The 27,422-nt window shown below is 34.8% G+C and overlaps 7 protein-coding genes across 7 annotated transcripts; 3 read left to right on the top strand and 4 right to left on the bottom strand. All coding sequences in view use genetic code 12, as the record gives it.

Annotated features, from left to right (window-relative positions):
• Window positions 1-663: 663 nt before the first annotated feature.
• On the top strand, window positions 664-3,008 carry RJT21DRAFT_132531 (uncharacterized protein; the record flags this gene model as incomplete). Its single annotated transcript, XM_064883137.1, has 1 exon — window positions 664-3,008. The coding sequence occupies one exon, from the start codon at window positions 664-666 to the stop codon at window positions 2,668-2,670; it is 2,007 nt and encodes a 668-aa protein (XP_064739662.1). The 3' UTR covers window positions 2,671-3,008.
• A 6,680-nt stretch (window positions 3,009-9,688) lies between these two features.
• On the bottom strand, window positions 9,689-10,924 carry RJT21DRAFT_118993 (uncharacterized protein). Its single transcript, XM_064881245.1, has one exon. The coding sequence runs from the start codon at window positions 10,854-10,856 to the stop codon at window positions 9,774-9,776; it is 1,083 nt and encodes a 360-aa protein (XP_064739661.1). The 5' UTR covers window positions 10,857-10,924; the 3' UTR covers window positions 9,689-9,773.
• A 2,045-nt stretch (window positions 10,925-12,969) lies between these two features.
• RJT21DRAFT_132529 (uncharacterized protein) lies at window positions 12,970-14,761 on the bottom strand (the record flags this gene model as incomplete). The annotated part of the gene is made up of 1 exon (XM_064883136.1): window positions 12,970-14,761. One exon carries the CDS (start codon window positions 14,759-14,761, stop codon window positions 13,142-13,144), a length of 1,620 nt encoding a protein of 539 aa, XP_064739660.1. The 3' UTR covers window positions 12,970-13,141.
• Window positions 14,762-15,115: 354 nt separating this feature from the next.
• RJT21DRAFT_22643 (uncharacterized protein) lies at window positions 15,116-17,494 on the bottom strand. The gene has a single exon (XM_064883811.1). The coding sequence runs from the start codon at window positions 17,223-17,225 to the stop codon at window positions 15,507-15,509; it is 1,719 nt and encodes a 572-aa protein (XP_064739659.1). The 5' UTR covers window positions 17,226-17,494; the 3' UTR covers window positions 15,116-15,506.
• An 811-nt stretch (window positions 17,495-18,305) lies between these two features.
• On the bottom strand, window positions 18,306-19,784 carry RJT21DRAFT_112847 (uncharacterized protein; the record flags this gene model as incomplete). The annotated part of the gene is made up of 1 exon (XM_064880119.1): window positions 18,306-19,784. The coding sequence occupies one exon, from the start codon at window positions 19,782-19,784 to the stop codon at window positions 18,306-18,308; it is 1,479 nt and encodes a 492-aa protein (XP_064739658.1).
• A 1,553-nt stretch (window positions 19,785-21,337) lies between these two features.
• Window positions 21,338-23,295, top strand: RJT21DRAFT_118987 (uncharacterized protein). Its single transcript, XM_064881244.1, has one exon. It carries the CDS (start codon window positions 21,685-21,687, stop codon window positions 23,161-23,163), a length of 1,479 nt encoding a protein of 492 aa, XP_064739657.1. The 5' UTR covers window positions 21,338-21,684; the 3' UTR covers window positions 23,164-23,295.
• A 191-nt stretch (window positions 23,296-23,486) lies between these two features.
• RJT21DRAFT_118986 (uncharacterized protein) lies at window positions 23,487-26,714 on the top strand. Its single transcript, XM_064881243.1, has 2 exons — window positions 23,487-24,608; window positions 24,651-26,714. Exons 1-2 carry the CDS (start codon window positions 23,849-23,851, stop codon window positions 26,552-26,554), a joined length of 2,664 nt encoding a protein of 887 aa, XP_064739656.1. The 5' UTR covers window positions 23,487-23,848; the 3' UTR covers window positions 26,555-26,714.
• Window positions 26,715-27,422: the final 708 nt, after the last annotated feature.

The raw sequence follows: 27,422 nt of genomic DNA, 5'->3' as shown, positions 1-27,422 counted from the left end.
ATTGATCCCATATAAATATCATTTATTTTGCAAGAATTGTATATTTATAATTATGCTAAACATCTAATAGAACGTTATGATTAGATCGCGCTTTAAGTTCAAAAGTTTAATACTAATTACAGTGTAGTAGTATTTGAATTTTCCTAGTTTTATTTACAAAATCATGTTTACATTTTTAATAGATTCCTAAAATTAAGAAGCTTAAAATTAAGGAGTTGAAACTTTAATTTTTCGCAACGAGATTTGCATCTTGCATGATTTTCCAAAATAGGAATATAAAACTGGATTATTTTTTCTTAATGGGTAATTGAATGTGTTTGATTATTTCTAATGATGTATAGCTCTTACTTTTCTAAAAATAATTGGGCCAAGTAAAGCGTATTCGAGAGTTAGTATCGTCTTCATTAAGTGATTATCGATAAAATTACATTTTTGGGAAGTATACTTGTATTGATAGAAGGAAAGTGAGATGAAAATCTTGTTGCGAAAAATAAAGTTAGCTCAAGAATGTACACACGAGATTTAAGTTACATTAAATTCTCTTACATTGTAAGTTATTATTAAGCTTTAAATGTATGTATATGTTTATAAACTTTAACGCGCTATCTAATTATAATATTCTCTAAAATCTTTCGGTTGATTATATATGAGAAATCTTCTAAAATGAATGCTATTTATATGGCTCTCAATGTCTCGAATTTTGCAATCTTCATAATCAATTGGCACCACAAAAAGAATTCTTTCAGCATGTTCTCATATTTAATTTTGCTTCTTTCGATCTTACCATGGGCCCTCTCAGTTGGTATACTTCCTCCCAACTGTAGGCTATGGACAAGATCTACAGAAGTTCCGGATGTGCTACTAGGATATTATACTTTCAATGGTGTAACTTACTTAGGGGCAAATGTAGAGTCAAGAGATACATTCAACATAGATTCTGATACAGGTGCACTTTACGGCGATGATGGTAGATTCTGTGTTGCTCTGGGGTCCAATTACTATATTTTTGCTAATACTCCCGGTCAAACGAAATTTTCAGTATCTTATGTGGCAGATGGTATCCAGATTACTAATACAGCGACTGATATTTATTTATGTAACATAGCTGCCTTAGGAGGGGCCGTGCTTACTACTACTATCCTTGGTGCCACTAGATGCCCTCTTGTTACGTTGTACGCAATTCCATCTGAACTTATCGGTCTACTTGCTGTTAACACTAACCTATATGCACAAGGTACAGGTTTTGCTGATGTACAACTTGGATACTACACTTTCAATGGTACAACTTACTTAGCAGTAACTGAAAACTCCCAAAACAAATTCAATGTAGATTCATCTAATTTCAGCCTTTATAGCGACGATGGTAAGTTCTGTGTTGTTCCGGAATCCAATTACATCACATTTGCCCCTAGCCCTGGTGCAACAGAATTTGAATTATGGTATGTGCAAGATAAAATTGAGCTTACATATAAAGCAACTGTGTTCTATTTATGCCAGTCAACCACCTTAGGCGCAACTGTACTTACTACTAATTTAACCGATACTAGTAGCTGCCGTCAGGTTAGCTTATTCATGTTTAATCCTGCTCTAGTCAATCCTACCGATCCTACCGATCCTACTGGTCCTACTGGTCCTACTAATCCTACAGGCCCTACAGGCCCCACAGTTCCTACTACTCCTACAGGTCCTACTACTCCCACTCGTCCTACTACTCCTACTAGTCGTACAACATCTACTGGTTCTACTAATCGAGGAACATCTACTAGTGGAAGAACATCTGCTAGCCGTACAGCTTCTACAAGTCCAACTACTGTAAGAAAATCCTCTGCACCTACAAAACCTACGGTCCAAGAAACTTCTAGACGAGAACCGTCCGACATAACCGCACCATCCATAGCTCCATTATTTGCTATAGATGAAGATGGAAACAAAATATCATTAAGTACCATTGAAATTTTGGTGAATGCTACAGCGGATGAGATTGCCAAACGGGAGAATAGGAAAGCTATCGCTGGACTTACTTATTTGGTAGCAGATATTACAGATTCTTCGGGGTTCTATATTCAGGATGGCAGGCTTTACGATGCAGATGGTCGCACGGCTGTTAATCAAGATTCAAAGTTCATCACATTTGCTTCCGAAGGAGGATTGATAGGATTTGAGCACTCCGAAAATGGCTATTTGTCTTTCAGAGGAGAATCGAATTTCTATTATTGTTACTTGGATGGAGGAAATACCACTTTCAAGGCAGTTTCCCTTGAAGATACTGGATCTTGTAATGTTACTTCACTTATATTGGGAGGCAGTGCTGATGAAGGATCTACCATGATCACTACTGTGTTCCTCTTCACTGAAACTAGAACCATCACCGAATGTTCATCAACAGTGACCGATTGTCCAGGCTCCTCTAAATTCGTTCATACTATTACTACAACATACTGTCCGGACACGGAACCTGGTCCATATACAATCACTTTATATGCAGCAGTAGAAACTGGAGATGGAGGTGATATTCAAACTCGTACATTTATAACTACAATAGGCGACACATCACTTTCTTCTTCTGTTCAAGGATCTGGGCCAACAGAGATCCCTACTTTTAATAGTGCCGGTACTTTAACTCGTGGGTTGGGTTTAGTCATGGCGGCTTGTATTATATTTTTGCTTTGATTCTTTTCTTGTTTTGATTATGAGGACTTGGTATTAAAAGGAACTACAATTCTGTATCTTAATAATAAAGATATGTATATGTTTTTAAAAGCACGCTTGTAATGTAATCTCCAAGTTTAGATAAATTGTATGCTACTGATCTAACAAATACAAGTAAGGCTGGAACGTAGTTCATGATTTAAAATCATTTTTAGTTCATCATCTATGTTGATCAAAAGAATGAGTAAGTGGTTATTCTTTTTTCTAGTTTTTGAAGAGGTTAATAGTAGATATGATGTTTCTGACACTCTTTTAGAGGCCAGAACCCATTAAGAATTCGAAGGCATCCTCATTAGTAAGTATTAGTCCAATAGATGAATTTTAGGAAATTTGCATATTGCTAAAATGAGAAAAAATATAATAAGCGCTATAAAATGGTAATTCAAAAGTGTTTGAATAATTTGAGAGTTCCTTCCTTAATTCTAAAGAGACTACATAAAATACCTGGAAAGAATTTATATAAAAGGTGAGATCTGCCAGTTAATTAAACTTAATCTTGATTAGGTTGATCGTTTCTAAAATACTGGTTATTGTTTAATACATATTATCAATAAATCTTTAAATATATTATAGGAACACGCACAGCTTTTACGATAAATAATGTAAAATTAACCGAAAAGATAATATTAAACGGATCTACTGTGACAGTGACCAGCAATAGAAATTAATCCAAATTTCAGACATGGTAGATAAGTTATATCTTCCTTGGATGAAAGGGGAAAGAACTGCTTCGTCTTTCCCTAAAGAAGAAACATTTTGAATCCATTTTACTAATTGTTCAAAACACATCCTCTTCATCATGATCATCATCTTCTTCATCTACATCTTCCTCCTTCACTCCACTTTAGAAATATCATATCTACTAAATCTGATAAACCTCATCCATACCAAGAAATCTTGACCTTGACAGGGCATTTTCTATTGAAAAGGATAGTACGATACCTATAGCTGTTATTAAAAAACTTACATCGAAGTTTCTGAGAAGATGATGAAAGCTGTATGAAGTGCTACTTTCTGCTACCCTCGGGAAAGACACAATGTGACTTACTCTAAGGGCCCTTCGGGCCTTTGATCATCTGTTATAACCAAATGGCAAGCTGAGGAAAGAGAGGGTGAATATGAAATGAACTTCGATGGTTAAAGCAGAATCCTGCTGCAAATGAATTGGCTTGAAATGTGTATTGTTACTTATTCAAAAGACTTATCACTGATGCATCAACTCTTGATTTCGGTAAGGATATTTTAATCAAGTCTTTTTTGAAGCAGATGGTAATGAAGTATTCAGTAGTCCTATTAAATCAGGAATAGTAATGACTATGGGAATTCAGCTAGATATCGGTAGCAAGTTTATCTCCTAAACTTGCAATAGTGGACGAAGATCTTCCTCGACTCCTTGTTGTCATGCTTTCTTGAAGCTCAGAAATTGATTGAATGGTATTGTCATTATTTGGACCCTGACCTTGGCGCATAGGTGAAGAATGATAAAATAAGGTTTGTTGTGTTTGTGATCTGAAACAAATATGTTTAACTTTTGTATAATGTGTGTCAACCATTCGTTATGCTTATAAGGTGACTTACTCTCACGAATAAAAGCTGGCGCATAACTGGTCACCGAGAATTAAATTGTTAAATAAGAGTAAATGGTAAAGAAGCTTTTAGTAATCGAAAAATGTGTTAGTTTAGTTACCCTTAGTTGTTTTGGAAGCAGAATTTCTTGCATTTGAAATATTAACTTTAATCGCATCATACTTGGGAATTCTTACTATTGCAGCTAAAATTTACAGGTGTAACAATGCTGAACTTTCAAATCCTATTATTTGCTCTTGGTATCACATCATCAACTAATTTTCATCAGGTGGTCTGGGTGGAATTGCTAAGAAATGGTCCCAAATGTCTTTATTATGTGTTCTTATTAGTAAACTTTTTAACACTCTACAAAAGCCTTCGATGAAAGCATTAGTAATACAGCTCAAAATGTTAAATGGTTAATTTCTTTGACTCAACGACCCAAATCTCAGATGGTTATAATGCAAACTCTGCTGGTTCTCTTAGAATCAAGGGTAAACTAAGATTGGTGATATTAACAATTTAAGATTTTAAGAAGAAGCTTTATATTGAGAAAAATACACAAGACCAACAAATTTAAGATGCAAATCAAGACACTCCAAGTTGCGAAAATTAAAGTTATCAATTTTAAAGTTTGGATGGATCCACTTTTAAGAATATAGCCATGACTTTATAAATTCAGCTAAGATACTTCATATTTTGTTGCCCTATAAGTCAATTTTAAGCTTTCGATGTATGTATATGTGGATGAATTTTAACAAGGGATCTAATTATAGCATTTACTTAAGCCCTTCGTTTTAACAAGGAAATTCCTCAAGATTAATGTTATTTATATGAGAGCAATGCCTCACATGTTATAACTCTTTATCAACACTTATCACGACAAAATTAATTCATATAGCATGTTCTCATATTTAATTTTACTCCTTTCAATCTTGTCATGGGCTCTGGCAGCTAGTATTTTTGCTTCTAACGCTAAACTATATGCACGAGTTACTGGAGTTTCAGATGCGCTTCTTGGATATTACACTTTCAACGGGGTAACTTACTTAGCTACAAAAGTGGACTCTCAAGATACATTCAATGTAGATTCAGTCAGTGACCTTCTTTACGGCAGCGATGGTAGATTCTGTGTTCGACTGACATCCGATTACTTCACTTTTGATGTCTCTCCTGGTTCATCAGAATTCCAGGTATATTATTCGGGACCTCAAGCTGAAATCCAATATCAACAAGGTGACCTCTTTTTATGCCAGTCACCAACTTTAGGAGCAACCGTACTATCCGCAAACTATATCGGTACTGATACCTGCAATCCCATAATCTTGGTAGCAGTTATTCCTGATCCAACTAACCCAACTGACCCAGTTGATCCTACTGATCCAACTGATCCAACTGATCCAACTGATCCTACTGATCCTACTGATCCAACTGACCCAACTGATCCAACTGATCCAACTGACCCTACTGATCCTACTGACCCAGTTGATCCTACCGATCCTACCGATCCAACTGACCCAGTTGACCCAACTGATCCAACTGATCCTACTGAACCAACTGATCCAACTGATCCAACTGATCCTACTGATCCAACTGATCCTACTGATCCAACTGATCCAATTGATCCAACTGATCCTACTGACCCAGTTGATCCTACTGATCCAACTGATCCAACTGATCCAACTGACCCAGTTGACCCAACTGACCCAGTTGATCCTACCGACCCAACTGACCCAACTGATCCTACTGATCCAACTGATCCAATTGATCCAACTGATCCTACTGATCCAACTGATCCTACAGATCCAACTGATCCAACTGATCCTACAGATCCAACTGACCCAACTGACCCAATTGATCCAACTGATCCTACTGATCCAACTGATCCTACTGATCCAACTGACCCAGTTGATCCTACCGACCCAACTGACCCAACTGACCCAACTGATCCTACTGATCCTACTGATCCAACTGATCCAACTGATCCAACTGATCCAACTGACCCAGTTGATCCTACCGATCCTACTGACCCAACTGACCCAACTGATCCAACTGATCCTACTGATCCAACTGATCCTACTGATCCAACTGATCCAATTGATCCAACTGATCCTACTGATCCAACTGATCCAACTGATCCTACAGATCCAACTGACCCAACTGACCCAACTGATCCAACTGATCCAACTGATCCAACTGACCCAACTGACCCAACTGACCCAACTGATCCAACTGACCCTACTGATCCTACTGACCCAGTTGATCCTACCGATCCTACCGATCCTACTGACCCAGTTGACCCAACTGATCCAACTGATCCAACTGATCCAACTGACCCAGTTGATCCTACCGATCCAACTGATCCAATTGATCCAACTGATCCTACTGACCCAGTTGATCCTACTGATCCAACTGATCCAACTGATCCAACTGACTCAGTTGACCCAACTGATCCAACTGATCCAACTGACCCTACTGATCCTACTGACCCAGTTGATCCTACCGATCCTACCGATCCAACTGACCCAGTTGACCCAACTGATCCAACTGATCCTACTGATCCAACTGATCCAATTGATCCAACTGATCCAACTGACCCAGTTGACCCAACTGACCCAGTTGATCCTACCGACCCAACTGATCCAACTGACCCAGTTGATCCTACCGATCCAACTGATCCTACAGATCCAACGGATCCTACTGATCCAACTGATCCAATTGATCCAACTGATCCTACTGATCCAACTGATCCAACTGATCCTACAGATCCAACTGACCCAACTGACCCAACTGACCCAACTGACCCAACTGACCCAACTGATCCAACTGACCCAGTTGACCCAACTGATCCAACTGACCCAGTTGACCCAACTGATCCAACTGACCCAACTGACCCAACTGATCCTACTGATCCTACTGATCCAACTGATCCAACTGATCCAACTGACCCAGTTGATCCTACCGATCCTACTGACCCAACTGATCCAACTGATCCAATTGATCCAACTGATCCAATTGATCCAACTGATCCTACTTATCCAACTGATCCTACTGATCCAACTGACCCAACTGACCCAACTGATCCTACTGATCCAACTGATCCAATTGATCCAACTGATCCTACTGATCCAACTGATCCTACTGATCCAACTGATCCAATTGATCCAACTGATCCTACTGACCCAGTTGATCCTACCGATCCAACTGACCCAGTTGATCCTACCGACCCAACTGATCCAACTGACCCAGTTGATCCTACCGATCCAACTGATCCAATTGATCCAACTGATCCTACTGATCCAACTGACCCAGTTGATCCTACCGACCCAACTGATCCTACTGATCCTACCGATCCAAGTGAGCCAACTGATTCTGAGGGTACTACCGATCCGACGGAAGAAGTGGAGCTTCTTCCTCTTATGGCTGTGGATGGAAATGGTAATAGAATATCCTTACGAACTTTACAAATCTTGGAGAATACAAACGATCTTGCTGATCACAGTTCTAGTAATGTCAGCAAACGTGATAATAGCAAAGCAATTGTTGGACTTACTTATTTGGTTGTAGATAATGCAGACACTGCAGAAACTACAGATTCTTCTGGGTTCTACATCAAAGATGGAATGCTTTATAATGCTGATGGTCTCGAAGCTGTTAATGAACATTCAAAGTTTATTTCATTTGCAAACGAGGGAGGATTGACTGGTTTTGAGCTTTCAGACATTGGGGATTTGTCTTACATCGGAGAAGCTAAGTTCTATTACTGTTACTTAGATGGAAACGATGCTACTTTCAGAGTGATTTCCCTTGAAGATACCGGATCTTGTTATGCGATTTCACTTATATTGGGAGACAGTGTAGAAGAAGGTTCTACCGTGATCACTACTACTTTCCTCTTCACCGAAATTAGAACCATTACGGAATGTCCAGAGTTGACCGATTGTCCAGACTCCTCCACAATAGTCCATACTGTTACTACGTCTTACTTTGCTGATATGGAATCTACTCCATATACAACCACTTTATATGCAGCAGTAGAAACTGGAGATGGAGGTGATATTCAAACTCGTACATTTATAACTACAATAGGTGAACCAACATTTTCTACTTCTATGCAACCAGCTTCTGTGGAAACAGAGATCCCTATCTTTAATAGTGCAGGCACATTAACTAGTGGGTTTGGTTTGGTTATTGCAGCCGGAATGGTTTTTGTAATTTGATTCATGTGTCGTTTTGATTATTAAGTTTTTTGGTATTATAAGGAACTAATTTAGCTTCTATAAGTGCTTATTTATTAATATACTGAATATTATGTTTGCTTTTGTAAGTTAAGCATATTTAACATGAAAGGTTTATATGCCTTTAAAAGCATAAATTCGATGTAATCAATTATTTTAACTGTATCCCACGTTGCTTATGAAATAATTGGCTACAGGCAAGACTTGAGTGTTGATTATGATTTAAAATCATTTTTAGTTCATTGATCTTAAAATAATCGAGCCATTAATCCACTTATCAAACATTGGGTTTCATATTTGTCTACATCTTTATAAATCTAAGCATCTTAATCTCTTCATTTTATAGCTAATGATTGTCCTTAAATGGGAGTTTTCACTTGTTTCAAATATCTCTCTATTGTTTTTGCAGTTATTCACTTACAATAATTTTATAAAGTATCATTACCAGGCAAAGAAGAAAAGTTATTGGTATTGGAATAACTAGTAGATTTTACATTTCAAACACTCTTTTGGAGATCAAATATAGAATCGAATTTTAATAATAGTAATCTTTATGTATATAGTAGAATCGTGCACCCTTTTTCTACCAATAGTTTTATATTACATTAAGCCAAAAAGATAAATTTACATTAAACCAAAAAGATAATTTCATTTGTTGAATCATTATTATGTCGCTTACATTAGCCGAATAATTATCAATGGAAGTTGCACATCTGGATTTATACCTTCCCTGGTTCAACAAAGAAGACGCTCCCTTGCTCTCCATAAATTGATTACGAAATATGTGAACGATCTCAAGTGACACGATTCTTCTATCAATTATTGAAGATGTATCTTTCCAAACGGTCAACAAAATGTAGCTATAAACTTACACCATATGAGGAAGAATTTGGAAAGGCTCTGGATACTGAAGAGAATTTCACATTGCCTACAACTGACAGATTTTCACATCTAAAACGCCTGCTGATACCTTGGTTATAGGTAAAACTTTCATAAACAAAATAGAATTTAGTTGAAGTAATTGATTACATTGAAAACGAGCTTTAAAAACATTTAAGTAAAAGTTTTATGTTAAAAATCATCACAAACAAGCAATTTATAATTAAATAACTGATTAAATTCACAAGTGCTTTTAAAAGCATAATTCGATTATGTGAGAAACCATTGAGTTACATTTGTAGAGTACTTTTTTAAGCAATTATCGAAGAAAAATAAATCCTTTTAATACCAAAGTATTTAATAATCAAAACAAGAAAAGAATCAAAGCAAAAATATAATACAAGCCGCCATGACTAAACCCAACCCACGAGTTAAAGTACCGGCACTATTAAAAGTAGGGATCTCTGTTGGCCCAGATCCTTGAACAGAAGAAGAAAGTGATGTGTCGCCTATTGTAGTTATAAATGTACGAGTTTGAATATCACCTCCATCTCCAGTTTCTACTGCTGCATATAAAGTGATTGTATATGGACCAGGTTCCGTGTCCGGACAGTATGTTGTAGTAATAGTATGAACGAATTTAGAGGAGCCTGGACAATCGGTCACTGTTGATGAACATTCGGTGATGGTTCTAGTTTCAGTGAAGAGGAACACAGTAGTGATCATGGTAGATCCTTCATCAGCACTGCCTCCCAATATAAGTGAAGTAACATTACAAGATCCAGTATCTTCAAGGGAAACTGCCTTGAAAGTGGTATTTCCTCCATCCAAGTAACAATAATAGAAATTCGATTCTCCTCTGAAAGACAAATAGCCATTTTCGGAGAGCTCAAATCCTATCAATCCTCCTTCGGAAGCAAATGTGATGAACTTTGAATCTTGATTAACAGCCGTGCGACCATCTGCATCGTAAAGCCTGCCATCCTGAATATAGAACCCCGAAGAATCTGTAATATCTGCTACCAAATAAGTAAGTCCAGCGATAGCTTTCCTATTCTCCCGTTTGGCAATCTCATCCGCTGTAGCATTCACCAAAATTTCAATGGTACTTAATGATATTTTGTTTCCATCTTCATCTATAGCAAATAATGGAGCTATGGATGGTGCGGTTATGTCGGACGGTTCTCGTCTAGAAGTTTCTTGGACCGTAGGTTTTGTAGGTGCAGAGGATTTTCTTACAGTAGTTGGACTAGTAGAAGCTGTACGGCTAGCAGATGTTCTTCCACTAGTAGATGTTCCTCGATTAGTAGAACCAGTAGATGTTGTACGACTAGTAGGAGTAGTAGGACGAGTGGGAGTAGTGGGAACTGTAGGAGTAGTAGGAACTGTGGGGTCTGTAGGACCTGTAGGACCTGTAGGAGCAGTAGGAGCAGTAGGAGCAATAGGATCAGGTAATGCAATCATGACAACACGATAGCAACTGTCGGCACTTATAGAATTAGTAGTAAGTACAGTCGCTCCTAAGGTAGTTATATCACATAAATAGAAGTCACTTGCTGTATGAGTAATCTCAATACGATCTACATAAATCCATTGTTGAAATTGTGCTGTACCAGGATTATCAACAAAAGAGAATGAATTGGATTCCAGAACCACACAAAATTTACGATCGATACCGTAAAGAGCGGCAGTATCTGAATCTATATTGAATTTATCACTGGAGTTTTCTTTTGCTGCTAAGTAAGTTACCCCATTAAAAGTATAATACCCTAGTGGAATATCCAAAAACCCTGTGCCTCGTGCATATAATCTAGCGTTAGTAGGGAGTAGACCCGTAAGCTTAGGGGCCTTATACTGCAAGGAAACCTGATAGCATGTATTGGTAGCGATGTTACTGGTAGTAAGAAAGATTCCTCCCATGGTAGTTATATTACATAAAAAGACATTGCCCTGACTGTAAGTAACCTCAATACGATCAGGCAAATACCGTAGTTGAAATTGTGATGTACCAGGAGTAGTAGCAAACATGAAATAATTGAATCCCAGAAAAATACAGAATCTACCATCATTACCGTAAAGAGCTGAAGTAGCTGAATCTATATTGAATGTGACCTGTGAATTTTGAGCTGCTGCTAAGTAAGTTGTACCATTGAAAGTGTAATATCCAAGTTGCATGTCCGGATATCCTGTTGCTTTTGCGAGTAATGGAGCATTAGTGGGGAGTAGGCCTGTAGGTTTAGAGGGATCTGGTGGATCAGTAACAAAGATCAAGTTAACACTAGAGCATCTATCATTACCGAATGAACTGAAAGTAAGAACAGTTGTTCCTAAGGTAGTTATATAACATAAAAAGAAATCAGTTGCTGTATGTGTAATCTCAATGCGATCTGGCCTAACCCATAATTGAAATTGTTGCCCGTAAGGAGCATCACTAAAAGTGAAATAGTTGGGTTCCAGAACATCACAGAATCTACCATCGGGTCCGTAAAAATATGCTGTAGCTGAATCTATATTAAATTTGTCTTGGGTATTTTCACTTGCTGCTAAGTAAGTTGTATCATTCAAAGTATAATATCCAAGTTGTACATCAGCAACACCTGTAGCTCTTGCATATAGTTTAGCATTAGTACGGAGTAGACCAGCTGCCAGAGCCCACGAAAAGAACGAAATAAATATAATAAAGTATCGAAACATGCTCTACGGATTAATTTTGTTCTGGCAAATAATACACAACATTCGAGGTATTACGAGCCAATAAATAGGATTCATTTTCGAAGGTTTCTAATGAGTAATGAAGTGAAGTGCTTAATATAGTGTTCTGATTAGATCGCGTGTTAAGGTTTATAAACATATATATACATGAAAATCTTAATAATGACTTACAATGTAAGAGAATATGAAGTAACTTAAAATTCGTGTCTACATTCTTGAGCTAACTTTATTTTTCGCAACGCAATTTGAAGTATACTGGAAACCTTTATATCAATTGCTTTATGAATACGATTCATATTAATTAAATATTCTTTAGCGGTACTATTTATTATGACGCAAACAACGATTATAATCAAAAACTATTTTAGTTTAATAATGTATGTATTGGATCACAGTTAGTAGCAGAAGTATATTGAGAAAAAAGATTCCAGTTTTGGAAACTAGAGAGATAAAGCAAACAAAATGCAAATCTCGTTGCGAAAAATCAAGGTTTCAACTCCTTAATTTTAAAGTTGGGATCTTTTTAAAAACGTGAACATGATTCTGTAAATACAACTAAGAAAATTTAAAGACTATTACATTGCAACTACTATTAAACTTCCGATATTTATCCAAAGCGCAATGTAAACATAATTTTGTAAATATGTTGTAATTCAAAGTTACTGCAACACAATTCGTACAGCAAGATTCCATATTTTATACAAGTAGGTATTCAGCAATGTTCTGGTTGCTGGAGGGAATTGTACAGTACCTACAGCTGATGCCATAGATTCTAAAATCTATATTGTTTGGCGATACCTTGTTTATAACTAATACTTTTATGAAGAGAATAAGATTTATTAAAAGTAATTAATTATATTCAAACGACCTTTTAGAAACATTTAACTAAAACTTACATGTTAAAAATCATCAAGTTACAGAAACAAGCAAATAATAGAGTATAAAAATAAGCAATTATAGGAGAAGAAAAGAAATTCCCTTTTAATATCAATGTATTTAATAATCAAAATCAAGAACTAATAAAAATCAAGTACGAATCAAAGTAAAAATACAATACCTGCTGCAATAGCTAAACCAACCCCACTAGTTAAAGTGCCGGCACCATTAAAAATAGGGATTTCTGTAGCCTGGGAATCAGGTTGGACGGAAGAAATAAGTGTCTCACATACTGTTTCGCAAATTGTCGTTGTAAATGTTTCAGTTTCTTCTCCGGTTTCTACTGCTGCATATAAAGTGATTGTATATGGACCATGTTCCGTGTCTGGACAGTATGTTGTAGTAATAGTATGGACGATTGTGGAGAAGTCTGGACAATTGGTCACTGACTCTGGACATTCGGTAATGGTACTAGTTTCAGTGAAGAGAAGAACAGTAGTGATCGTGGTAGATGAATCTTCTTCTTCACTACTATCTTCTAATACAAGTGAAGTAACATTACAAGATCCGATATCTTCAAGAGAAATTACTCTGAAAGTATCATCACCTCCATCTAAGTAACAGTAATAGAATGAACCTTCTCCAGTGTAAGATATATCTCCACTGTCTGAAAGCTCAAATCCTGTCAATCCTCCTTCGGATGCAAATGAAATAAACTTGGAATCTTCATTAACGGCTTCGAGACCATCAGCATTGTAAAGCTTGCCATCTTTGATGTAGAATCCAGAAGCATCTGGAGTATCTGCTACCAAATAAGTAAGTCCGGCAATAGCTTTTCTATTGTCACGTTTGGCAATGTCATCAGCAGTATCATTTGCTTTTTCCAAAATCTCAATGGTTCTCAATGCTATTTTGCTTCCATCTTCATCTATAGCGAAAAGAGAAGCCAAGGAAGGTTCTGGTTCGTCGGTAGGTTCATTACCAGTTTCCTCGCCGGTAGGATCAGTAGGCTCAGCAGGCTCAGTAGGCTCAGCAGGCTCTGTAGGATCTGTAGGATCAGTAGGATCAGTAGGATCTGTAGGACCTGTGGGATCTGTAGGACCTGTGGGATCTGTAGGACCTGTGGGATCTGTAGGACCTGTGGGATCTGTAGGACCTGTGGGATCTGTAGGACCTGTGGGAGCTGTAGTGGGATCTGTAGGAGGAGGAGGTGGTGGTGGTGGTGGGGTAATAACAAGAGCTGCTCCAGCAGCAAAGTACAAGTAAGCAATTTCGCAAAGATCGCGATCCAGAATTACAGACCTACTAATAGAAAGTACTTTTCCTCCTAAGGAATCTGATGGACATATATACATATTTCCACCATTGTTGTAAGTAACCTGGAGACGGTCTCCTGTAGGTATTATTTGAAATGTTGGCACACCAGGTGTATCAGCAAAATTGAAGAAATTGTAGTTCAGTGTAATACAGTATTTACCATCGTTGGTATAAAGAGCTGAAGTGGTGTTATCTATATTGAATGTGATCTGAGAGTTTTCATCAGCTGCAAAGTAAATTGTATTGTTCACTGTGCGATATCCAAGTAGCAATTCAACATTAGAGGTTGCACCTTTTGCATATAGTTTTGCATTAGCAGTGAGTAGACCAGCAGCCAGAACCCATGAAAAGAACGAAATGAATATAATAATGTATGGAAACATGCTGTACAAATTAATGTACTGTAAATAATGATAAAAACACGCAACATCCGAGGCATTGAGAGCCATATAAATAACATTCATTTTGGAAGATATCTGAAGTATAATCAGGTGAGGACTTAAGAGAGTGTCCTGATTAGATCGTGTGTTAAAATTTATAAACATATACATACATTTAAAGCTTAATAATAACTTACAATGTAAGAGAATTTAAAGTAACTTAAATCTCGTGTCTACATTCTTGAGCTAACTTTATTTTTCGCAACAAGATTTACATCTCATTTTCCCTTCCAATACAAGTATACTGGAAACCTTTATATCAATTGTTTTATGAATACGATTCATATTAATTAAATATTCTTTAGCGGTACTATTTATTATGACGCAAACAACGATTATAATCAAAAACTATTTTAGTTTAATAATGTGTGTATTGGATCACAGTTAGTAGCAGAAGTATATTGAGAAAAAAGATTCCAGTTTTGGAAACTAGAGAAGATAAAGAAAAAACAAGATGCCTTAATTTTAAAGTTGGAATCTTTTAAGGATGTAAACATGATTCTGTAAATACAACTAAGAAAATTCAAATACTATTACATTGCAACTAGCATTAATCTAATCATAATGTTTCGTGAATCCTTGTATGTAACTAAAGCTTTCATAAGCGGCAGAGAATTTAGTTAAAGTTATTGATTATATTCAAAACGACCTTTTAGAAAAATTGAAATACAACTTTCATGTAAAAAATCATTAAATTAAAGAAACAAGGAAATTTTAGAGTGTATTAAAAATCTTTTATTATATTTAAAGAATCAAAAAAAAGTACGAATCAAAGTAAAAATACAAGACAAGCCGCAATAGAAAACCCAAACCAACTAGTTAAAGTACCAGCACTATCAAAAATAGAGATCTCTGCTGTCATGGAACCTGGTTGGACAGAAGAAGAAAGTGCTGTCTCGCATACCGTATCACATATTGTAGTTATAAATGTACGAGTTTCAATTTCACTTTCGTCTCCGGTTTCTACTGCTGCATATAAAGTGATTGTATATGGACCAGGTTCTGTGTCCGGACAGTATGTTGTAGTAATAGTATGGACGATTGTGGAGAAGTCTGGACAATCGGTCACTGTTGATGGACATTCGGTTATAGTACTAGTTTCAGTGAGGAGAAAAACAGTAGTGATCCACGTAGAAACTTCCTCTTCCTCTTCCTCAGCACTAATATCTTCTAATATAAGTGAAGTGTCATTACAAGATCCGACATCTTCAAGGGAAATTGCTCTGAAAGTAGTATTTCCTCCATCCAAATAGCAATAATAGAATGTGTCATCTCCTCTGAAATATAAATCGCCATCTTCAGAGATATCGAATCCTGTTAATCCTCCCTCGGATGCAAAGGTAATAAATGTCGAGTGTTCATTACCGGCCACAAGACCTTCTATATTGTAAAGCTTGCCATCGAGGATGTAAAATGCAGAATCATCATCAGTTCCAATCACCAAATAAGTAACTTCTGGAACTGCTATACTGTCTTCACGTTTCAGGATGCCAGAAGCACTATCATTTGCGTTTTCTAAAACTTCAAGAGTCCTTAATGATATTCTGATACCATTTTCACTAACAGCGACAAGCGGAGCAGGCTCCACTCCCTCAGGAATTTCAATATCTTCAACAGGTTCGCTGGTTTCGGTAGGTTCATCAGTTGGTTCAGTTGGTTCCGTTGGTTCAGTTGGTTCAGTTGGTTCGGTAGGTTCTTCAGTAGGATCAGTTGGTTCAGTTGGTTCAGTAGGATCAGTAGGATCAGTAGGATCAGTAGGATCAGTAGGATCAGTAGGATCAGTAGGATCAGTAGGATCAGTAGGATCAGTAGGATCAGTAGGATCAGTAGGATCAGTAGGATCAGTAGGATCAGTAGGATCAGTAGGATCAGTAGGATCAGTAGGATCAGTAGGATCAGTAGGATCAGTAGGATCAGTAGGATCAGTAGGATCAGTAGGATCAGTAGGATCGGTAGGATCAGTAGGATCAGTAGGATCAGTAGGATCAGTTGGTTCAGTAGGTTCAGTTGGTTCAGTAGGGGGGTTAACAAGAACAGCTCCATCATCAAAGTACAAGTAAGCAATTTCGCAAAGTGCAGGAATAACAGCCACAGTAGTAGCAAGTACTTCACTGTCAAAGGATTTTGATGCACATAAATATATATCTCCACCGTTGTTGTAAGTGAGCTGGAGACGGTCATCTGCAGATACTATTTGAAATGATGGTGCACCAGGAGTATCAGCAAAATTGAAGAAAGTAGTGTTCAGAACAATACAATATTTACCATCGTTGGTATAAAGAGCTGAAGTATCATTATCTACATTGAATGTGATCTGGGAGTTTGCATCAGCTGCAAAGTAAATTGTATTGTTCACTGTGAGATATCCAAGTAGCAATTCAACATAAGAGACTGTACCTTTTGCATATAGTTTTGCATTAGCAGTGAGTAGACCAGCAGTCAGAGCCCATGAAAAAAACGAAATGAATATAATAATGTATGGAAACATGCTGTAAAAATTAATGTACAAAATAATGATAAAAATTCACAACATTCGAGGCATTGGGAGCCATATAAATAACATTCATTTTGAAAGATTCCTCATATATAATCAACTGAGGGGCTTTAGAGAATACTATAATTACATAGTGTGTTAGAGTTCATACACATATACATATACTGAAATAAAATATAAGAGAATATGAAGTATCTTAAATCTCGTGCCTACATTCTTGAGCTAACTTTATTTTTGCAACGATCTCATTTTCCTTCATCTTCTAATACAAGTATACATCCCAAAAAAGGATTTTTTATGAATAATTACTCTATGAAGACGATTTGAATCACTTAAATGTGTTTAGTGGAACAATTATTATTAGGCAAGTAAGAGATATAGAGTATTGCGATTATAATCAAAAACTATAATAACGTATATATTGGATCATGGTTACTCAGCAGCAAAAGTTTATATTAAGAAAAAAGATTCCAGTTTTGGAAACTATTCTGCTATTTTAGAAGATAAAGTAAAACAAGATTGCGAAAATAAAATAAGATTTCAACTCCTTAATTTTAAAGTTGGAATCTAAAATGTAAACATGATTTTGTAAATACAACTAAGAAAATTCGATTATTGTTACACTGTAACTAGTATTAAACTTTTAAACTTCAAAGCGCGATCTAATTATAATTTTCTATCTAACCTCTAGCTTGATTATACATAACGAGTTAATTTATGTTCAATTCCATAATTTTGTAAATATGTTGTAAATATTCTAAGTTACTGCAAGACTAATACTTACAGCATGTGTCCATAATTAATATGAGGAAGCATTTTACAATCACCTCTCTGCTGAAGAGAATTGTACTATACTAATAGCTGGTACTATATCCAACAATTACAATGTTAGCTTGTAGCTAATTCTTTCATAAGCAGAATAGAATTTTGTTAAATTAATCGATTACATTTAAATTTTGCTCTTAAATACATTTAAATAATATTTTCATTTTAAAAATCATTAAGTTACAGAAACAAACCAATTATAGAATATATTATCATTGAAAGAGACAATTCTTTTTAACACCAAAATATTTAATAAATAAATTCAAATATGAATAAAAGTAAAACAATAATACAAGCCGCAATGGCTAAACCAACCCCACTAGTTAAAGTGCCAGCATTATTATAAATAGGAATCTCTGTTGCCTGGGAATCAGGTTGGACGGAAGAAATAAGTGTCTCACATACTGTTTCGCAAATTGTCGTTGTAAATGTTTCAGTTTCTTCTCCGGTTTCTACTGCTGCATATAAAGTGATTGTATATGGACCATGTTCCGTGTCTGGACAGTATGTTGTAGTCACAGTATGGACGATTATTGAGAAGTCTGGACAATTGGTCACTGACTCTGGACATTCGGTAATGATACTAGTTTCGGTGAAGAGAAGAACAGTAGTGATCGTAGTGGAGGATTCCTCATCACTGCTATCTTCTAATACAAGTGAAGTAACATTACAAGATCCGATATCTTCAAGGGAAATTACTCTGAAAGTAGCATCAGTACCTTCTAAGTAACAGTAATAGAATGAACCTTCTCCAGTGTAATACAAATCTCCATTTTCGGAAAGCTCAAATCCTGTCAATCCTCCTTCGGATGCAAAGGTAATGAACTTTGAATCTTGATTAACAGCTGCAAGGCCATCAGCATTGTAAAGCATTCTATCTTTGATGTAGAATCCAGAATCATCTGCAGTGTCGGGATTATCTGCAACCAAATATGAAAGTCCTGCGATAGCTTTTCTATTATCACGTTTGGTTATCTCATTAGCTCTGTCATTAGCAGTATCATTTGCCACAATTTCAACAGTTCTTAATGATATTCTGCTACCATTTTCATCTACAGAGACAAGAGGAGCTATGGAAAGAACTGGTTCATCAGGCGGGTCCGCAGTATCAGAGTTTTCAGCAGCTTCGGTGGTTTTAGATGTTTCAGTGGAGATAGTAGCTTCAGTAGCTTCAGTAGGACTTGTAGTAGGACTTGTAGGATTTATAGGACCGATAGTTGTACTTCCAGCAGCAAAGTACAAGTTAACAGGTTTGCATAGTTGAGGATTTGCAGCATCAATAGCAGTGTAAAGAAATGCTACTCCTAAGGTAGTTGAAGTACATAAATATATATTACCTCTTTTGTAAGTAAGCTGTAAATGTTCTGCTGTAGGCACAATTTGAAATTGTGCTGTTCCAGGAGTGTCAACAAAAGAGAAGAGATTGGTTGTCAGAACTACACAGAATCTGCCATCGTCGCCATAAAGAGCTGAAGTAGCTGAGTCTATATTGAATTTGTCTGGGGAATCGTCAGTTGCTGTTAAGTAAGTTGTACCATTCAAAGTGAAATATCCAAGCTGCACATCGGGAATACCTGCAGCTTTTGCATATAGTTTAGCATTAGCAGTGAGTAGACCCGCCGCCTCAGCTGATGAACAGAATAAAAGAAAAATAATGAAATATAATAACATGCTGACGTAGAAATTTGCAGTCACAATATTTGAACTTGTTTTCAATATTTGAAGCATTGATTAATATAAATATAATTCCTTTTACGAGAATTCCTTATGTGTAATCAATCAAAAGGATTAATAGAATATTATAATTAGATCGCGCTTTGAAGTTCAGAAGTCTAAAACCAGTAACAATGTAACAGTATTTGAATTTTCTTAGTTGTCTTTACAAAATCATATTTACATCCTTAAAAGTGGATCCATACCAACTTTGACATTTCAACTTTAAATATTAAGGAGTTAGTAAATTTACTTTTCTCAACATGTACGACTATTTTGTGTTTATAGTTTCCAAATACGGGATTTCTTCTGTACGATGTCTCTCGCTTTGTTTCAGATAATAAATCCATATAGGCTTAATTGATTTCTTTTCACAAGCGCTTCAAAGTCTGGGTCGAAATGATTATAATATGATACAATAAAAGTTGAACGTTGAGCTAATCAGAAAGTTCGCCAAATCGGTAATGTTCTAACTTTAAGTAATAATTTTGCTATCAATCTGTAGCTGCATTCACTATAGAATGAAGTAAGTGCCGCTTATAGTCGGCTTTTCTGTATACTATTCTCGTAGAAGTAAAATGGAAAGGATATCTTTCAATTTGGTCTACTTGGGAATAGATCTGATTCAAAGACAGGGTTGGTGCATCAATCGTTAAATCATTTAAATCAACAAAGAACAATGTCTGTTTTTGTACCGTTCTTTGCCACCATTATGAGCAAGCACATATGGTTGGTCACTATAATTTCTGTCAAGTTCATCCTCTTCAGTGGTGCGGCTAGCTGTTGGGGATTCACCATAATTTTCTGTAACAAATTCCTTTCCTGAGGCTTCTTCAAATAATAATTAATTAATTTTCGTAAGTATCATTTTGTAGTATAGTTGCTATTATTATTCTCAGATTTGCAATCAATTTATGGATAGAGCAAATCAAACAATTTCCTTTCAACCAAGGAAAGTGTAAGGTGACCCTAAAAAATGAACAACATTTTAAGTTTTATTCTTTGGCTTAATTGTTGATGATATTGTGAAAAGAATTAATATATCATTTAATGGCACTTTCAATATAAGAGCATTTACTGCAAAAAAAGTTGGTGATTCCTGTACGAAGTGAATGCTCCTTTCCTAGTATCTAATTTTCCTGTACACAGCCACAGCCAAACTCTCTTATCTGATCCACGTGCGTCGTCCCCTCAATCAAACAATACAAATTGATTAGGATCACACTACCTTTAACTCAAGGACTAGATGGAATGGGATGACTTTTACAGTGGCTAAAAGCACTTAATGGCCAATGATCATCATTAGATAGTTAGGGGATAATTCTAAATTAATTTGCTTAGTTTCAGCCTCTTGAGGGGTTCACACTCTGAGTAGTCCTCGATTACAGTACTATTTATTAGAGATAAGACCCTAATTTAGTGAAAAAATTAATTAATTAATTAATTAATTAAATAAAATTAATAAATTAGAAATAAGGCACCACTAATTAAGTAATACGGGCGCAATTAACCTTAGCAGTTTGTAACTCATTTCTCCTCCCTACTCTATACAATACAACTGTACTGTATCCAGACATACTCTCCAGTTTGAACTTTGTTGTCAAACGATCTATAATTTTTTTTATTTAATCACTGGCTTTGTGACGGGGCGTACATTTTTATCACTATCACCAATTCAAGTCTTCCACGCACCACTACTCGAGTATCAGGTTCTACACTAGTATATATACTGTATACCTGTCTCATATTTATAGTTAGTCTTTTTGGGCATACCTGATCCTCTTCAACATTTCTGTTGGAATAGTCACGTACACTCCGCCACAGTTAGATCAGATCACATATACACATACATATATATACTTATTTCCCAATCCCAGCTATACAAGACAGGAACTACCGAACAAATATTCAATACATGCTTCAAACTTTATTAACTCTAGTCTCCGATTCCACGCTATCAATCTCTAGGTCTAGTCTTGCCTCCAAAAACCCTGATCTTTCCTTTCAATCCATTGCTTTACTAACATTTGAAGCCGTACTTGAAGTTGTGATCATATGTTTTGCTGGATTTGTCGCCGCTAGGTCAGGTATTTTAAATACTTCTGGGCAAAAAGTCATCTCCCAATTGAATGTCGATTTATTTACTCCATGTTTGGTGTTCATTAAGTTGGCTCCATCACTTTCATTCCAGAAGATGGTGGATATTATTATAATTCCAATATTTTATGCAATAAGTACTGGAATTTCATTCTTATGTTCAAAATTAGTTGGAAAATTCTTTTTATTAAATGAACCAGAATGTGATTTTGTAACTGCTATGGCAGTATTTGGTAATTCAAATAGTTTACCAGTTAGTTTGACTTTATCTTTAGCTTTTACTTTACCTGATTTATTATGGGAAGATATAGATGATGATAATAGTGATAAAGTAGCATCAAGAGGTATTCTTTATTTATTAATCTTTCAACAATTGGGCCAAATTTTAAGATGGTCTTGGGGGTTTAATAAATTGTTAAGAAAAAGATCAGTTGAAGAATTGAATACTTATTATAATAAAGATGGTACAGTTCAAATTATCACTACTAGTCTGGTTAGTAATTATAGTGATGATGATAATAATAATAATAATAGATTTACAGTATCAGACATTGAAAATACTCAAACAATTACAACTAGTTCTGCTATTGTTACAACTAGAGATGAAAATGATCATAGTGATGATAACGATAATGAACCGCTTACCATAACTTCTTCAAACACTTCATCTCCTCGTCCTTTAACACCATCAAATGAAGATCAAAATAAATTCTTTTTTGTTGAATTCATTAAATCGGTCTACAATTCATCTATAGTTCAAAACTTTTTAAGGTTTATGAATCCTCCATTATATGCCATGATCATTTCTATTGTGGTTGCTTCAGTACCCTTTTTACAGAATTTATTCTTCCTAGATCAAGAATCATTTGTTCATAATACGGTAACTAATTCCATTACTCAATTAGGATCTGTATCAATTCCATTAATATTAATTGTATTGGGTTCTAATTTATACCCTCAAAAGGATATCCCACCAGCTTCTAAACATTATAAGAGAATAGTATTGGGATCTTTATTATCTAGAATGATTTTACCATCTATGATTCTTTTACCAATAATAGCTTTAGTAGTTAAGTTTGTAAAGATATCAATCTTGGATGATCCAATCTTTTTAATTGTTGCATTCATATTAACTATTTCACCCCCAGCCATTCAATTATCTCAAATAAGTCAATTGAATAATATATATCAGAAAGAAATGGCAGGAGTATTATTTTGGGGGTACGTTATTTTGACGTTCCCAACAGCCATATTTATTGTGGTTGCAAGTTTGGAAGTTTTAAAGTGGGCTCGATAGAAGTGAACTCCCAACGAATATTAAAATATTATAAATATTATAAACATAACTATAAATTTTTTTTAGCCCTATATTACTTATATACATATATATACATATTATTATTATTATATTATTATTATATTATTATTATTATTATATTATTATTATTACTACTACTATTATTATTATTATTATTATTATTACTACTATTATTATTACTACTATTATTATTACTACTATTATTATTACATTTATAATCTAAACTATAAATTAAGTCGCGACAGATTTGCGACACAATGCAAATGCCGAATAGTGCGACAAACCACGACATGCACCATCACCCGCAGAAGATCTTACCGTAAATGGTAAACTTGGCTTAAATAATGTACGAAAATCCCCAATTGTGACACTCAACCGAGAGAGACAAATTTGCGTTGTGTATGGGGTTGGACCGAAGGAGATAAAGACAAACTTTTTCACATATATCTAAACAATCTCTAACATTTGTAAATGATTTTGAGTGTTGGTTACTAATTATACGGATTTGCTTACTTATTGCATTTCCCAAGCTGTCATTTACGTTAGTTAGTTTGTTGTTTCTATCTTTCTTCGTATATTCACTATTACATTTGATCGACCTGTATTTCCATTTCCACCATTTCCATATATTAGAAACTTACCTAATCTATAACGCCACCAAATAATGATATCGAACGACTACCTGCGACAGCAAAATCAATCTCGGGAATTTGTTAAGGGTAAACCATTACCACATTTTATCCCATTCCCCATAGTATTCAAGCCATTGGCTTATGCATCCATAATCAATGCCACCACAAATCCACGACATCGACTATCACAATTTGGTGATGTTTCAAGTATACCACCTAAAAATGAGGCCGATATTGAAGGATATAGAATTCTTATTAATGATGAATATGTTTATTCATTGGATGTTATAGAAAGAGAATTATTCTATCAATTAATAACAACTATTAGAAATCGAAATACTGCTCATGGTTTAAACAATGGTACATTACAAGAAACTGGTAACTTAACTGCAACACTTATCATAAGTACGATTCTATCCCTTACAACATACTACATACGAGCCAACTGTGTAAAGACATTTGCATTCATTGAGACTATTGAAGATATTAAACAATATAGAAAAGAATTATTTACAGTGGCCTCAAAATATTATGGTACATCAATTCATAACCTTCGTCGCCTATTAGAAATTACTAATGATAGGGAACATTATTATTATCACTATGGAACTTATTCCTATTATAATAATATTTCCATTGGATTAATTTGTAGCTCATTATTAAATAAAATGTCAATCTATCAATACTCCAATTTGAATCATCTGATAACGTTTTCAAAGGGATTTATTGGTATATTCCATGATTTGATATCTTCATCCAAGAAAATGTTAGTTATCAGTGAAAATGATAATGATAATGATAATGATGATGAAAATAATAATAATAATAATAATAATAATAATAATAATAATAATAATAATAATAATAATAATAATAATGATAATCATCATAATAATGCTCAAGATTTAACATATATTATTAATTTCTTAATTTTTGCATCAAAATCAGTACATTTCCCCAATTACAGTCCCAAATTATTACTTGAATTTAAACAAGTGCTTCTTAAATTCCAGATATTACTCCTTAATAATTCAAGTCTGGTGGAAGATAGCAAAAAGCCAACCTCCATTGCATTCCATTTTAATCATTTATTAAATTTCCTTAATGAATTATTATCGATTCTTGAATCTTCTTCATCATCAGCTCCAAAAGATGTTTCCCCAATAGTTTTATATCGATTACTTCGTCATTGGTTAATAATTTTACCTTGTAAAATGTTTATTTTAGAAGATTTAATTAATGAATTTGAAGTATGTCTTATGTTTTTATATAAAGCATTGACTCATATTCTTGATAGTTTATTTCCTCAAGCTAATTTCTATTTTTTACAGAATTTCAGTGGTAATGGTATTAAATTATGGTATGAACCAATGTATAAAACAAAGTTACGTCAAAATGTTGGTTCTAATTCATTTGAATTAAATGAGATTAATAAATATTGTATAAGAATAATTACTTTCTTTAAGAAAAGATATAATGTTTTATCAATATTCTTTGGAGATCAAAGAGAACAAACTTTGGCTATCACTCCCGAAATCCTTAATATAAACCTTAATGAAATTATGATCACTAAATTTTGGACAACTAAGAATATCCTGTATTATAATTATGTTCATTTACCTAATGTGGTATCCATTGGAAATCCAAAATTAATTAATTTATTATCTAAAGCTAAACGTAGTAGTGCAGTAAATAAGGCATTAGCTTCATTATATTATTATAATAATCATCATATGAATTTCTTCTTTATTGATTCAAGAAGGAATAGAATTAAGAAGATTAAGAGTGATACTGCAGATCCAATTATTCGATTTCATATGAATAATTTTGAAATTGATCCCTCAACTACAACATCATTTAATCATTCACCAACATCTACTTCTACAACATCGGATTCCTTATCACCACCTAGTAGATTTACACCTCAGACATTAATGCAGAGTCCTGATGAAGATTTTGAAAATTATAAACGAAGGAAAACAACATCAAGTTTAGATATTCTTGGGATGGCTTATGATGAAGATGAAGATGATACATTAAGTGTAACTTATGATAAATTATTTGCTCCTGGTTTGAGCTCATTCTTTGTATTTGGAATTACTAAGGATTATGAAACTCTATTATTGAAGCGAATTGAAGAGTTTGAGAAGAAAGAAGAAGGACCAGATCATGGAATATTTGGAGGTACATTTGATGATGATGATGGATTTGAAGATATTAAATTTAACAACTTTGATTTAAATTATAAGACTGGGTTATGGAATAATGATAAGGATCCATTGCATTATGTTGTAGATTTAGCCATGGAAGAATGGCGTACTCTGTCAATGAAAACAACCACGAGTGCCAATGATGGATATATGGATTCACCTCCGATAACAGTAACAAATTCAATACCAGTAGCAACGATGCTAACCAAAGAATCTCCTCAAGCACATTCTTCTATGAGCCTCTCTCATGCTCCATCTCAAGATAACGAAGATATTCGTCGTTTTGATCAAGATTTTAAATTATTTTCTAGAAAATTACAAAGTTTGATTCTGATCAATCATGAGGTTTATGAATCAATGATTCAATTTTATAGTATCCGGAATAGTAAATTGAATGAATTGATTGAGACTCGTGCAGAGATGAATACCGATAATGAAAATGAAGCAGAAGAGGATGTTGATGATGAAGATGAAGAGGGGAACTTCTACGACGATTTGAATGATGCTTATTTCACAATTTTACTTTAATATAGTATTTGGTATACTACAAGATGTGAATGATGTCATTGATTATGTAAATAGAAATTTATTCTTCTATCTTAATTACTTATATATAGAAATATTCTGATAGGTAATAGTTATTTATTTTTAGGATTACGCAAGTAAGTTAATATAAAATATCCAAATATATTTACAATTGCGCTATACATAAAATATTATCCGAGCCAGATCTAGGACTTGGCTGAGCTTGGCTGAACTTGACATACTTGGCGATCTTTATATAATAAAATGATCTGAGGGGGGCTGAGAAAATCTGGACTATCGTAAAAAAAAGGAATAGAGCGCAATAGTTATTTATAGCTTAATTTGTTAAATATATCATTTATCTCATTTAAAAGATTCGTAAATAAAAGGTACCCTTTAATAAGACGTAATTCTCTTGTAGCCTTGGCATGCGGTATCTACAAAATAAACGTGGGGTACATTTCTAACAGAGTAATCTAGATCTGTCAATACATCATCGTAATTATAGAAGCAAATAAAAAGTAGTGGGAACTAGACCATAAGCTCTAACCCGACTAGGACATCGGAGTTTAAACTTTGGCAAAGCAGTAGAGAATTAGAGTTATGACATACTTACAGAAGATAGAATCTATAAACGGATATAAATTTAGACTAAGAATATATTAATTTTAGACTTAGAATTTAGACCAATTATTACATGATAAGCCACATTCTATAAACTTTAATTAAACGTTACTAGCTACAGTGAGATTCGCAACGCCAATTCGATAGGTGGCATTCCCTTCTTATGATATTTGAACCGTCTCGACTCGTTTCAGAAATGATATGACTTGTTCATGTAGTTGGGATTAGGCTTGGCATGATTTATTTC

This window comes from Scheffersomyces amazonensis (assembly GCF_036850825.1).
Source record: "Scheffersomyces amazonensis strain UFMG-HMD-26.3 chromosome Unknown RJT21scaffold_2, whole genome shotgun sequence".
NCBI classification, from domain to species: domain Eukaryota; kingdom Fungi; phylum Ascomycota; class Pichiomycetes; order Serinales; family Debaryomycetaceae; genus Scheffersomyces; species Scheffersomyces amazonensis.
This window is presented reverse-complemented; position numbering and strand designations above follow the sequence as displayed.